The 13,980-nt window shown below is 41.9% G+C and overlaps 1 protein-coding gene across 1 annotated transcript in view; it reads left to right on the forward strand.

The window, feature by feature from the left end:
- The window catches only part of ZNF652 (zinc finger protein 652), a 31,480-nt gene extending 18,673 nt beyond the window's left edge, over nt 1-12,807 (forward strand). Inside the window, exons 3-6 of the mRNA XM_083408396.1 lie at nt 5,127-5,274; nt 7,315-7,430; nt 8,401-8,545; nt 9,974-12,807. Coding sequence (XP_083264522.1) covers nt 5,127-5,274; nt 7,315-7,430; nt 8,401-8,545; nt 9,974-10,494 — 930 coding nt within the window. The 3' untranslated portion in view covers nt 10,495-12,807. The remainder of the gene's footprint in view (nt 1-5,126; nt 5,275-7,314; nt 7,431-8,400; nt 8,546-9,973) is intronic.
- The last annotated feature ends 1,173 nt before the right edge of the window (nt 12,808-13,980 follow it).

Raw genomic sequence — 13,980 nt, forward strand, 5'->3', positions numbered from 1 at the left:
CATTAGGTCTAGTCATGGCCGACTCTGGGGCTCATCTCGCTTTATTGGCCGAGGGAGCCGGCGTACAGCTTCAGGTCATGTGGCCAGCAGGACTAAGCCACTTCTGGCGAACCAGAGCAGTGCACGGAAACGCCGTTTACCTTCCCGCCGGAGCATTACCTATTTATCTTGCACTTGACGTGCTTTCGAACTGCTAGGTTGGCAGGAGCTGGGACCGAGCAACGGGAGCTCACCCCGTCGTGGGGATTCAAACCGCCGACCTTCTGATTGGCAAGTCCTAGGCTCAGTGGTTTAACCTACAGCACCACCCGCTTCCCACAGCGCCACCCACGTCCATGTAGGAAAGCTGTAAACACTAATGTGTAACAAAATGGACGAGTCTGAGTATACTAGATGGCTTATTGCAACTTATTGCTCATGTCTGCTTGTGAAATAGACATTTGTACACACATTAAAGAACTATGTATGGAATGATATTGTGTGAAACTGTTCTAGGTGCCACAAGGGGGAGAGAGACTGCTGCTACCACAAAGAGATGAAGTAGGGATTGTGAAGCTGTAGGTTTTATGAAGAGTCCTATAGAAACTGCATACAATCATCACAAATCCTGCTCAGGGTTCTCTCCTCATCACAAACTTTATTTATTCAGAGTCCTTGCATTTTATTTTATTTAAAAAATCCCATAGACTGCTTAATATTTAAAAAAATCCTACACGGTGTACATAATAAAACAATTGTCAACAAAACACAAATAAAAGCAACAAAACTTTTATAAAACATTACCTAATCAAATTATATGTCTGGGTAGACCTACTAAATTAAAAATAGTTCCCAGGCATCTAAAGTAATACAGCATTGGTGTCTGCTATATTTACTTCAATGGAAGTAAAACTGCATTGACATCCAGATTCCGTGTAGCCCAAGTACTTATGAAGAAACCCTCAAAGCACACCGTCTTAGGAAGCTTGCTGACATTCTCAGCCTTGAATTTTCTCCATCTCTGAAAACCAGGGCCATCAAATTCTTAAAGGGCGTATACAAATAAATTGGTTGCTTTGCTATGAGAACAAAAGCAGGGACAAACATGTGAATCGTTGGATCATACTAGTGGGATGACTTGGTTACATTAGATAATGTTAAAGAGCGTGTTGAAAGGGGTATTAAAAATACAAAAGCAACCCTGCTAGATTAGACCAAATGATCCTGTTTGTATTGAATCTCCTTCTAGTAAGTTTCATTGGATGACCTTGAATTTTAGTACTATATGAGAGAGACTGACTTTTCTGCCTGTTTTTCTCTACACTCTGCATAATTTTATAAACTTTTCTGAAACTGCCCCTTATTCACCTTTTTTACTTAATAAATAAGTCTCACATGTAGCTACGGCGGGACAAAGCCTCCTTTCTCACCTTACATAATTTGTGTCCGTTGGTGAAGGTGGGAAGAGAATATCAGGGACTTCCAAGTGAAGAGGGAAAGTGCTTTGCTTTCAGGTAAAGACTTTCCTGCTTACAATTATGAGGGGCTGGGGACAATTTTAGTGTTTCCTTGAGTACTTTAAAAAAACCAAGTTGCAGCTCAAAGCTTTGTTGAGAAATAATCAGCCTTATAGCTTTGAAAAATGAACCGTGTGGCAAAGTAGTGAGAAGGGAACCATACTGCTGATCTCTCAGCCCAGACACAACAGCTACATAACTTTTTAAGTATATAAAAGGAAAAACTACTCCAGGCATCTCATAGCTATAAGTAATAAATTCCTTCTCCCACCACCACCAACAAAATATATATGTCACCCAAAATGTTTGCCCTCCAAACTCGCTCATTCTCCTAAGGTGCCCCACAGCCCCCCATAAACATGCCAAAAACACGGTAGTAAATTTGTTCCTATTGGCCTGATTTGCATTGTTAAACTATTATTTAAATTTTACAGGACACGTTGCTGAAATTGTGGTTGCAGTGTTCATCTCCTGCTTTTGGCTTAGCGTTATGTCATGTGTATGGTTGTCTGGAACTGCACCAGCCATTTGACTTCACCCCCAAAGGCACACTCCATTGTCTCCCAAGGCAGACAATGCCTGACAATGCATCAGGCCTGTTGGTCAGTGATGCTCTTTGCAAGCCCTTTGTGGTACATTATTATTATTATTATTATTAATACCCTGCCCATCTGGCTGGGTTTCGCCAGCCACTCTGGGTGGCTTCCAACAAAATATTAAAATACAATACAGTGGTACCTAGGGTTAAGTACTTAATTTGTTCCGGAGGTCTGTTCTTAACCTGAAGCACCACTTTAGCTAATGGGGCCTCCTGCTGCCGCCGCACCGCCAGAGCACAATTTCTGTTCTCATCCTGAAGCAAAGTTCTTAACCCGAGGTACTATTTCTGGGTTAGCGGAGTCTGTAACCTGAAGCGTATGTAGCCTGAAGCGTATGTAACCCGAGGTACCACTGTAGTCTGTCAAACATTAAAAGCTTCCCTAAACAGGGCTGCTTTTAGATGTCTTCTAAAAGTTTGGTAGTTTTTCTCTTTTACATCTGGTGGGAGGGCGTTCCACAGGGCAGGTGCCACTACCGAGAAGGCCCACTGCCTGATTCCCTGTAACTTGGCTTCTCGCAGCAAGGGAACTGCCAGAAGGCCCTCGGCACTGGACCTCAGTGTCCGGGCAGAACGATGGGGGTGGAGATGCTCCTTCAGGTATACTGGGCCGAGGCCGTTAGGGCTTTAAATGTCAGCACCAACACTTTGAATTGTGCCCGGAAACGTACTGGGAGCCAATGTAGGTCTTTCAAGACCGGTGTTATGTGCTGCCCTGGTGTACTAGCCCAGGGTGAACCCTGTGCTGGATCTTGAAGTGATTGTATAAATCTAAAACCTTCTGGATAAAAGCATTCAGTATATTGATGTGTATTTTGAATTTGCTTAAGCTGTTTAATTTTATTTTAATGGGATAAATGTACAAAGGGTATCAGTGTCTCTTAATCTGGTGCCTGTGTAAATAGTCATTGCATCAGGTGTTGCATTGCAGGAATACTATATCAGATGTGATGAGTCAAAGCATAGGCTGTTTCCAAGAACCGGGCAGAGTTTTTGGGCAGTCTTATCTGCAGCAGAGCAGATTGAACTCCGACAAGAAACTTCTGGGGTTGCAGGGCCTGTAAATGATGGGGTTGATGTCAGAGACTATTACCCTAAGCAGTCCAGGAATGAATATGAAAATGGGGTCCTTGTGGGAACAAATGTTTGATTAATGAGTTGGCAGGACTTTGCGCTAGCAACTGCTAGCTCTCTTCCTTTAAGGGTTCCTGTACTCAGAAGCCAGCTATTCTGATTGTGTTAACATTTATCACCTGTAGCAAAGGACTAAGGGAACTAATAGGCAAACCTTCCGAAGCTCCTACTATTGGCTGCCTTTTAAGCTATTGCCTGTTTGGGTGGTGACATACCTGCATCTGGTGGCTAAGAAGTGGAAGACTTGCAGAGCTGTCATTCCTCAGACACTGGAGCTATGTACCATGGCTAAAGAACTGGATCTTGTTTTGGATCAGGGAAACCTCATGTGTTCAATAGATTTGCTGTATTCCAAGTGCTTGATATTATTCCTGGGATCCGGTTGTTTTCATTCATCCCTCCAAAATGTCCTCTGCTATTCCAGGTTCCAGTTTTTGTACCTGGGTATGATTTTGGTACACGGAAGCACAGAAGCTGCTGCTTCACTTCACTAGTTCCAACTCCTCATTCTGCTACATCTGTCTCAGCTAGGACAATCCTCCTGCCATGTTCATTTGGAACTCGAATCCAGTTAACTTCTGTCTCCATATCTCCCTGAATCCTACAAGTAAATTAAAGAAGAGTCACAACCTGAAGTCCACTAAGGTGGACTGTGGAGTGGGCTAACTAGTTCGAAGGATGCCAGGGGTTGAGTTAGAAACCTTCAAAGTTCTTTAAAGTGTTAGGAGAAAGTATTAAGTATGTCTGTTTAAAATGCTGTTTAACTTTTATAAACTGCTGTTGTTGATACATTTAGCATAATTTATACAGGGGGGCAAAACCCAGCTTTTCTTGGTATAGAATTTCAGTTTTTAAGCTCACAGTACACACAGCCATGTGCATAACTGGGCCATTGGGGGTTGTGTTAAGGTTTGTGCCTATATGCATTTCTAACTCATAATCATGTTGTCTAGTACTTGATGTAAATTGTGTTACAGGGTGTTTTATTTGCTGTGTTGATCCAATTTTTACTTTTCTAAGCCATTTTGGAGTTGTGTTTGGAGAAAATGGAGGCATTAGTTACTAAAACAAAAAAAATATTTTGACTACTAATGGAGAAGTTCAAATTTGTCTCCCTTTGCAACCAAGGGTCATTACTTCCAACTTACATTAACTTGTTTAGATGTAATGAATCTGTCTTAAATCCCTGGTAGAAGGAAAACATTTGGATGTTATTTTCTACTCCCTCCTTCCAGTCCCAGTTACTGTCCAAACTCTCGCAATTCCTAGAATCTGGATAAGAAAGGCTTCACTTTAGATTTACTCGGTTTGCATAATATGGGGCTTTCTAGACTTCACAAGTTCCAATCACTGTGTACAAATGAAAACGTGCTGGCATCTATCTGAGTTAGAATATCACTGTCTCTAAACCAGCTAAAATAAATGAAAAAATTGTCCAGGAGCACCTTAGAGACCAACTAAGTTTGTTCTGGTTATAAGCTTCCGTGTGCATGCATACTTCTAGACCAGCTAGTACAAGTTATATTTTAGCCTCTGAATAGGGTTTGTAATAGTGTGGTCCTAATCTTTCTTTCCCATCCACACCAATCTTGGATTGGTTTCACTCCCATCACAGCCACCAGGTTTTTAATCTAGATGTAGCTGCTGTTTGGAAGCAGCAGGTGGCGATGTAAGTCCAAGAACAACCCACTCATTCTTTAATCGGACTTTCAGCTTTTGAGCTCTGCCGGCGCAGCAGAATTACAGTGAAGTGGGTGGCATTTCAGCAGTTGCCACAAAATAATGTATCTAGGGTTGTGGTTTCCTTCCGTATTTCACTGCGTTTCGGTTACAGCTGGCTTGTCCCATCTGAAATGAGCTCTGTGTGAATTGCACTTCTTTGTCCCGTCCATCCTCAGTGTGTTTCCTGTAATAAATCGTTCAAGAAGCTATGGTCCCTCCATGAGCATATCAAGATTGTCCATGGGTATGCAGAGAAAAAGTTCTCCTGTGAGATATGCGAGAAGAAGTTCTACACAATGGCTCACGTGCGAAAGCACATGGTTGGTGAGTTTTTGCTGCCCATATTGTGGTTCCTTATCTCTCTGCTGCTTGTTTCCGAGAAAGTTCAAAGTACTTTCCTTATACTGTTGCCAGTGCCTCCTGGGTTATAAATAGACAAATGATCTGCCTATGTCTCCTCTCCAGTACTGTAACCTTATTCATTCTCATCAGCCATTGCCATCTCTATTTGCAGCTGAGGCCAAAATGTGGAGGGAAATACCCTTGTCAACAAAATGTTCACATGGGAAAAAACATTGCAGAGTTTGAAGGAACCCTGAGGGTCATCTAGTCCAACCCCCTGCAATGCAGGAATATGCAGCTGTCCCTTACGGGGATTGAACTAGCAAGCTTGGCATTCCTAGCACCATGCTGTAACCAGCTGAGCTATTGGTGAGATCAGTGCTGTTACCTGCACCAGCAAAACTACCTTTGCTCTGAAATTCAAATTCTGTTCTTCTGATTTGCAAAATTTATATACCATTCGATGGTGAAAACAACAGAGCTGTCAACAGAACAAAAATCAAACATTCAGATTCTCAATTAAAAGAAATAAAAACAATTTCAAACATAATTACTAAAATAATAACAAAGAGATACAACTCAACTTCTACATGGTCTGCATCGGTTTTGCCTAAACAAAAATGTTTTAAGAAGGGAGTTCTGAAGTGTGGGTCCTGTGGTTAAAGTTAACGCCTTGAACGTGCCCCGGTAGATCTCTGAGCAGAGGTATTCCATGCAGACAGGGCCTGTCAGCAACTAAGCTGCAGCATTCTGCACTAACTGCAGCTTCTGCATGAAACACAAGAGAAGTCCCAACGAGAGTGCATTGCGGTAATCCAGCCTTGAAGTCACCAGTGCCTGAACTGTGGCCAGGCTCTCCCAGTCCAGGCACGGCTGTCCCAGTTGCAAATCAGATTCATGCACAAGAATGCAAACACATCTGCACGTGGGCCTCGCAACAACCCTATAAGGTAGGAGAGAGGGAGAGAGACTGGCTCTCTCAGTGAGTTTCATAGCCTCGGGGGGGAATCTGAACTCAAGTCTTATCAGGTCTGAAGTCTGACACTATTTCCTTCCTACCAGGTTCTTACTTAGTAAACATTTTCTTCGACAAAGCTGAGTTACAGAAGAATCTGCCCAAGACACAAAGGTTACAACAGCATCCTGCTAAGAACTCTGGCTCAGTAATGAATAACGTGTTTAACCAACAACCTAGAAGATCATACCAGATCTTATATTCCAACTTGACATTTCTAAAGCCAGGCTACCTTATTATTCAGTTGTTTTGTTAAATCTGCTCAGTGCAGGAGCACCAAGTGCTGACTTTGATGTGTGTTATTTTACCCAATAATATACCTGGGAAGTTTAAGATTACTAGTGTGATGTTGAGCAGGGTAGGCATGATAGTAAAAGGCTGCTTTCTTTCTTGATATTAAGTCTTATGTATGTAGTTTTTTTACTTTTATCCCCGGGGTCTTATAAAGATTTTCAGCAGAAGAAAGTTTTTCTCATAGTCTGATTTTTAGCCTTTTTCTCAATTAGTAATGGCTCTATGGACATATCTGATGTGTTCTTTGGGTCCCTCCTCCTCTGGGGCTGTTGTGCGCAGCAATGGGCTTTTTATGGTTCAAATTTCACATGCCATTTTAAATTGCTGGTTCTTATTGTGACTAGAGATGGGAAGGCCTGGAAAAAAACCCAGAAAAATGGGGGGGACTGATTTTTTTTTTTCTGGGGGAGAAATGGATTTGGAAAATCTAATTATGATGTTGTTTTATTTCATTTATATTGTAATTATTTTCTTATAAACCATCCTGGAAGCATTCTGGCTGAAGGGCATTATAGAAATAAAATAAACATCAGTTATGGATATTAGTACGTTGGTTTGAAGAGTGAGATTCGACTCAGTGGCTTTTTGACCCTTTCCAACCTCTTTTTTTTTGCCCATCACAGCAGAGTGGAATTCTGGATAGAACTAAGCATTGTTTTCACCACTTAATGATTCTCCTCTCTAAATACTTGTTCCCTAATTTGTCTTTTCAGCACACACTAAGGACATGCCATTTACATGTGAAACCTGTGGAAAATCCTTCAAACGCAGTATGTCACTCAAAGTTCATTCCCTGCAGCATTCGGGAGAGAAGCCTTTCCGGTGTGAGGTATGCACTCTTGCTAATTCAGGGTGCAGTTAGAGTTGGGAATTACTTTGAATTTGAAAAAACGTGCACAATGGAGAACAAACATCTAGACTGGATATTGGCGACTGTTTGTTGCTTGTCTGCTGCCCAACTGTGAGATTAATTGTGCCATATCATCACAGTGTGAAGTAGCAGAGACACTGTAAAATACACTTCACTATATGGTAAGGCACTACAGCTGACTGGCTGACCATGCTCTTGCCATCATCCAGCAAATTCTGACTATTTTATCTTAGTGTAGGCAGCAGAAGAATAAAACTGAGTATGAGTGTAGAGTTAGAGATGCGGAAAATGGGATTATCAAAGGTGAAAGCGAGAAAGAAATAGTCTTATAGAAAAGCAAATTGAAGCTTTTGCCTTCCCCCCAAAATGTTATCTGCAAAAATTGGGTAGGGGAAGAAAAAGTTCCATTGTGCAGGCAGATGTTCTTGCGTGAATGGAATGACTTTGTTGGACACAATCCAGTATGTGCATCAGTATTGCGACTTACTTTGATTCTTACCTTTCGAAAGCTTGATTCTTAGGTGTTTCGACTTGAGAATGAAATAGAACAAAGTTCTCCCTTTTCATTTCCTGCTCTCTACATATACAACTACAAATTTTCCACCTTGCCCTTAAGTCCATAAATATGAAAGAATATTTTTGTTTCCTTTCTCCCAACACAATAAACTGATCAAGTCTTTACAGTGTAATTTTTTGAAATAGTATGCAAACTATCCTGGGAACTTATTAGCACAACAGGATTTTATTGCAATTATTTTTATGATAGCCTTAGCAGCCTTGAAACTGTGTGTGGTAAGGCAGAATGAAAGCTAAATCAGAATGAGAGCCTTTTTGGTCTCTTCACAATGGGATACATTGCTGCTGTATTATAGCTTATTTTACCCTGATTCTTGCAAATGAAAGACTTGTACCCTCTTGTTTCTTTTAGAACTGTGATGAAAGGTTTCAGTACAAGTACCAGCTCCGTTCCCACATGAGCATCCACATTGGACACAAGCAGTTTATGTGTCAGTGGTGTGGTAAAGACTTCAACATGAAGCAGTACTTCGATGAGCACATGAAAACCCACACTGGTAAAGATGTACTTTTTTTTATTCTATAATGCGAAAGTACACTGGACAGGGTTTCCCAAACTTGGGTTTCCAGCTGTTTTAGGACTACAGTTCCCATCATCTTGTGACGATTGGTCCTTCTAGCTAGGGATGCTGGGAGTTGTAGTCCAAAAACAGCTGGAGACCCAAGTTTGGGAAACTCTGCACGAGACCAGAAAAGGTCATACGCAGTCCACAATAAAGAGATTCATCAGCACGTACCCCTCGGTTTTATTTATAACAATAATACAGAACATGAAAAGAAAAAGACAGGTTCTTGCCCAGTCTAAAAATTTTGAAGTACAGTGGAGGAAAGTCAAGGGTAAACAACAACCAAACATAAGGAAACAGAATTGCACGTGGGGAAATGCAAATGGTTAAGATCCAGGTTTCCCAGAAAATACAGGTTTAGAGGAGAGTTTTTGTGCTCTGAGAGAAGTTTTGGCCTTAAAGAGCAGCATCCAGTATGGAAAGTTATGGGAGCTGGAGAGCTTTAAGCATGTGTTTGTGCTGGAAACAGAAGGGGATGGGAAAAGAACATAGGGATTTGGGACGATGCGTCTGAATGATAGAGGTGAATGAGTTGTTAGCTAAACAGGAAAGAACTGAGGTTAGTAAATGGGAGGCCGAAGTGAAAGTTGCAGTGACACATGGACCCTGTCCGCTTTCAGGGGGAAAGACGGGTTCTGGAACCTTGGAGGGCTGCTGCTATCCAGAGTGTACTGACAACCAGATGGTCTGCCTACTTATAAAGCAGGTTACATTGAGTGCAGAAAGCAGGAGCCAGTTGTGGTAGGTTGAGAGAAGAGGTGGATAAGACAGCAAGAATAGAGTCCGTATTCCGGGAATTTGGAGGAAAGATCTAAAAGAAAAAATGTGACCATAGATAGAAGGGTGGAATAGGTCAAGAGAGGACTTTTTGTCTTGCTGATTCATTTGAACACAATACAGAAGGAGCTGGAGAATAGGCTGATTATATTCTGCTGAAAAGGAAGAATAATTGGGGAGATGGCAAACTGAAATTGGAAGGGATAGGATCCTGGGGCACATGGTCGTCTCTGCAAGCAAGACTGCGGTGGAGAAGGTTTAGGGCTGTGTTGAAGGATAAGGGGTGGAAAGAGAGTTTGGATAGCTCCCATTTTATATTGAGAGTCAAGGAACTGGAGAAGTGCAGCCTTTGGGCATGAAAAGTAGAGAAGCATCAAGGATTTAAACCAAGTTGGCATCATAAGCATTGATTGGCTAAGATCATTTTTGTGTGATTGTAAGTCTTGAGTCCTTTAACATAGCACCTAATATATTCCTCAGCCTTTGAGAAGTTTTTGATTGTAGATCTGTTTTTTCCTACGGTTAATGAATATCTGATTGAGGTAGGTGGAGAATGAATTTCCACCTTCAATTTTCCAACAGGAGAGAAGCCTTTTATCTGTGAAATCTGTGGCAAAAGCTTCACCAGCCGCCCCAACATGAAGAGACACCGCAGAACTCACACAGGGGAGAAGCCATATCCATGTGACGTGTGCGGCCAGCGGTTCCGCTTTTCCAACATGCTCAAGGCACACAAGGAGAAGTGCTTCCGTGTTACCAGTCCTGTTAACGTGCCACCAGCTGCCCAGATCACACTAGCCACAAGCTCTCCTGCCACCACTGTACCTTCCATTGCGAACACACAGAACGTCCCTGCTCCTACTCCACCAATCAATATGAACCCAGTGAGCACGCTTCCACCCCGCCCCATTGCCCACCCATATTCTCACCTGCACCTCCACCCCCACCATCCACATCACCTCCCTGTCCCTGTGCCCCCCGTCCCTCATTTACCCCCACCTCCCGCTCTGTTTAAGAGTGAGCCTTTAAATCATAGGGGCCAAGGCGAAGACAGTTTTCTACGACACCTAGCGGAGAAAAACAGTTCAGTACAGCACCACTAACTGCTTTTGTCTTCTGCCTGCCGTTCAGTTGGTCTTGAGAACCTGGAAGTGTGCTCCCTTCTCAAGAAATCTCGCGGTGGCTTCTGCAGCCCCAAGGGAAAGAACTTCACATGCATCTTGACTGTTCTGCAAAGTGGTCATCAAGCCCAGGGGAACCGATAGGACAGAAGCCCAACTCGGCTTGCACGTTTTACTGTTGACTTTTTTAGATTTCAAAATGACTGAGACTTGTGAAATTTTTTATAATTTCATATCAGCTGATGAGGTATGCTTGCTTTTATATCCCGGACTTTCTCCTCAAAGAGGGGATGAGCCTGGTTTCCTTTGTACTAATCAGAGACTGTGAGACTAAATCCCAGAGCATTAATTATCACTGTGTATTTGTTAATTTCTTTTCAGCTTTTTTTTTTTTTGGTGTGTGTGCGTGTGTGTGTGCGCGTGTGTGTGTGTGTGGTTGTGCGTGTGTGTGTGTGCTGGTTATGGAGTGAGCCAGCCACATGATCGCAGAATATCAAGCATTATAGGAAAAAGACGGTAAACAAAACTTAATCCCATTTGAGTAGTTCTCCTAACACACTCTTTATTTTAATACGGAAAAATTATTTTAGAGTTTTTGTATAGACCTATTTAGTAGCCTGTTTCTAAAATGAAATGTATTTCAAATAAGCGGTGTAATTTTTTTCAGTGTAGCTGGACCTATGTTGTTACAATAGATAATTTTTTATAATCATTCAAATGTGATTCTTTAAGAAAAAAAAAAGATGCAAATAGCTTATAATAGGGGAAAAAATATTCTTACATCTGTACTACTCTTAAAAAGGTGCTTTGAAAGGGAGAGGAAGGAACCCAATAAGTCTCTGGTAAGGCTGCCTCAGAAGTGGAGATGATTTCAGAACTTTATATAACTTATTTGTAGGGTGTTGTTGTTTTTCTAAACGTGACGGTTACCTTCTTTCAATGTCACTCAAGGGTTGCTAGACAAGAACATTAAACTACTGTATTCCCACAAACATTTTTCACTTGCCTCTGCTGGACTGAAGTGTGGAATGTTTCAGAAAGGATAGACTCTCTCATTGGGGGGGGGGGGGGAATTGGGGGTATGAAGATGCAAGGAAGAACTCAACCAGAAGTGACACATTTGGAATTTGTATGCTGTTGTTCCTTTAGCATACATTAGGACCTAGTTCATTTTATAGATATGTGTTTAAGCTATGACTTAATCTGGGAATCATACTTGATGCTGCTTTTGCTTCCCCCCTCCTCGAAAGATTAAAGAGTTCATTAGGATACAAGTGGGAAAACCACAAATAAGGTGCTGTTTGGTTTCGTTTGTAAAAACAACAACCTTGAATTAGCAGGAACGCAGTTGTTATGTTGCCTGAAATGTTTACCCACAGAGTATGTGCACGCAGTGAAGCGGTGTCTGGTATAGAAAAGAGGTGCATATTATATAGGATAGCTTCTTTCAGATTTGACTTCAGGTTTCACAGGTATGTGGCAAAAGAAATGTTTGAATGTTAAGCAAGTTGCTAGTTGTGTTTTCTCAAAGTCTCCAGTGGCACTAAATTGTGGCAAACTAGTTTGAATGCAGAGAGTCAGGGTTCTTAATTCAGACGTAGTTTACAGAATTTGAAATACAGCACCGTTTTAAGCAGCTGAAATAGCTGTTGGCTCCTTGAGGAGAAGGCACAGTGATACACTCATGACTAAAAGAGGTGAAATTTCCTTAAGCTTCATTTCATGCCCCCCCCCAAGACCATCATGCTGATCCCTAGCATGCCATTCTCTTTTTAAAAATGGCTTTTAAATCTTAGGTGAGGGATTACATCTGATCAAACAGAAAGCCCTGTCTATTGCACCTCAAGGTTGCTAATTGTGTTTTTACCATCTCTATTAACTTTGATTTTTTGCATAAAAAATAGTGTTAGGCCTTTTGCATACCTATTCATATTTGAATAAAAACCTCTAAATCTCCTTTTTTCTGGAAAAATAAGTATTTTTAAAAAAGAATGTGATAACATCTGTTCCTTCTCTTTTGTAGGTAGTAAAGCTAGCTATAAAAGTGAATAATTGATACATAACAATTTGTCATCTTCAACTACCCTGAATGGTTTTATACATTCCATGTCATGTTTGCAAACCTACAGTTCTGTGTAGATATGCCACAGGTCAACAAACTGGCTTGTTAAATCTACTTTTATAGGAAGAAAGAAAGAAAAAAACCATTGTGGTTAAATCAGTTGTAATCCACTTTTGCAAAAAAATGGTTTTCTCAATAAATTTACAGTATTTGGCTGCTATTTATGAATCCTACTACTTGAGACGGGTGTGTTATTTTCCCCCAAACAGCAGCTGAGCTGGCTCTTTGAATGTGCGGCTGATTCTACACACTTCAGAGTTGTATTTATATATATATATGTGGGTAAACCTGGCAGGTGGCAAGATGGGGGCAGCTGCAGTTCTACTCACATTATCTATCTGCCTTCCTACCTATGGATGGATTTGCAGCCGCTGTGTTGCAGTAGCCAAGCCAAGTTCCTGATTGTGGAGAGGTTCTAAGTGTGTTCGGAAGAACACATGAAGAGCCTCCATCAACACAAAAAGGTCAGGGGGTGGAATTGAAAGGCATGAGGATATTGCGGACAACTGACAAATGCAGCCCCTTGCCCATTTATTTCTCCATGTGTCCTTTGGAAGCCTGAATTAGAACTAAACCTGTTCATGGATATACTAAGGTAAAGGTAAAGAGTCGTGACTGACTCTGGGGTTGCGGCGCTCATCTCGCTTTATTGTCAGGGAAGCCGACGTACAGCTTCCGGGTCATGTGGCCAGCATGACTAAGCCGCTTCTGGCGAACCAGAGCAGCACACGGAAACACCATTTACCTTCCTGCCAGAGTGGTACCTATTTATCTACTTGCACTTTGACGTGCTTTCGAACTGCTAGGTTGGCAGGAGCAGGGACTAAGCAACGGGAGCTCACCCCGTCGCGGGGATTCGAACCGCCGACCTTCTGATCGGCAAGCCCTAGGCTCTGTGGTTTAACCCACAGCGCCACCTGCGTACTCGTGGATATACTACTAATTTCAACATTTTTGTCCTAAAAGCAAATGGTTTCAGAACATGCAGCTCTGTGGGATGGGGTCTAACTTGTTCTCAGTATTGGGGATATTGATGTGTCCGTACTGATCTCTTCCTGAACCTGGGAAAAGTGGGACAGGCACTGGTTACATGGATTTTGTGTGTGTCCCTCAGGCCATAAGACTTTGCATATTGCACCTTCTCGTTTCCTAGTAGTGGCCTTTACACTTGGATTTTAGTACTTTAGCTTGGGAAACCTTGGAGTCCATTTCCTTCAAAGACACCTGAGATGCTGCAGAAAGCATGATTGCCCTGACCCTTGCCAATCAGAATGTTGTAAGAATCCAGTTTGTTGCATCTCATTCCAAATATTTTCAGGTGGCAATGCAACCCAACTTTGCTTAAA

The sequence above is a fragment of the Podarcis tiliguerta genome (genome assembly GCF_965153285.1).
Source record: "Podarcis tiliguerta genome assembly, chromosome: 13".
NCBI classification, from domain to species: Eukaryota; Metazoa; Chordata; class Lepidosauria; order Squamata; family Lacertidae; genus Podarcis; species Podarcis tiliguerta.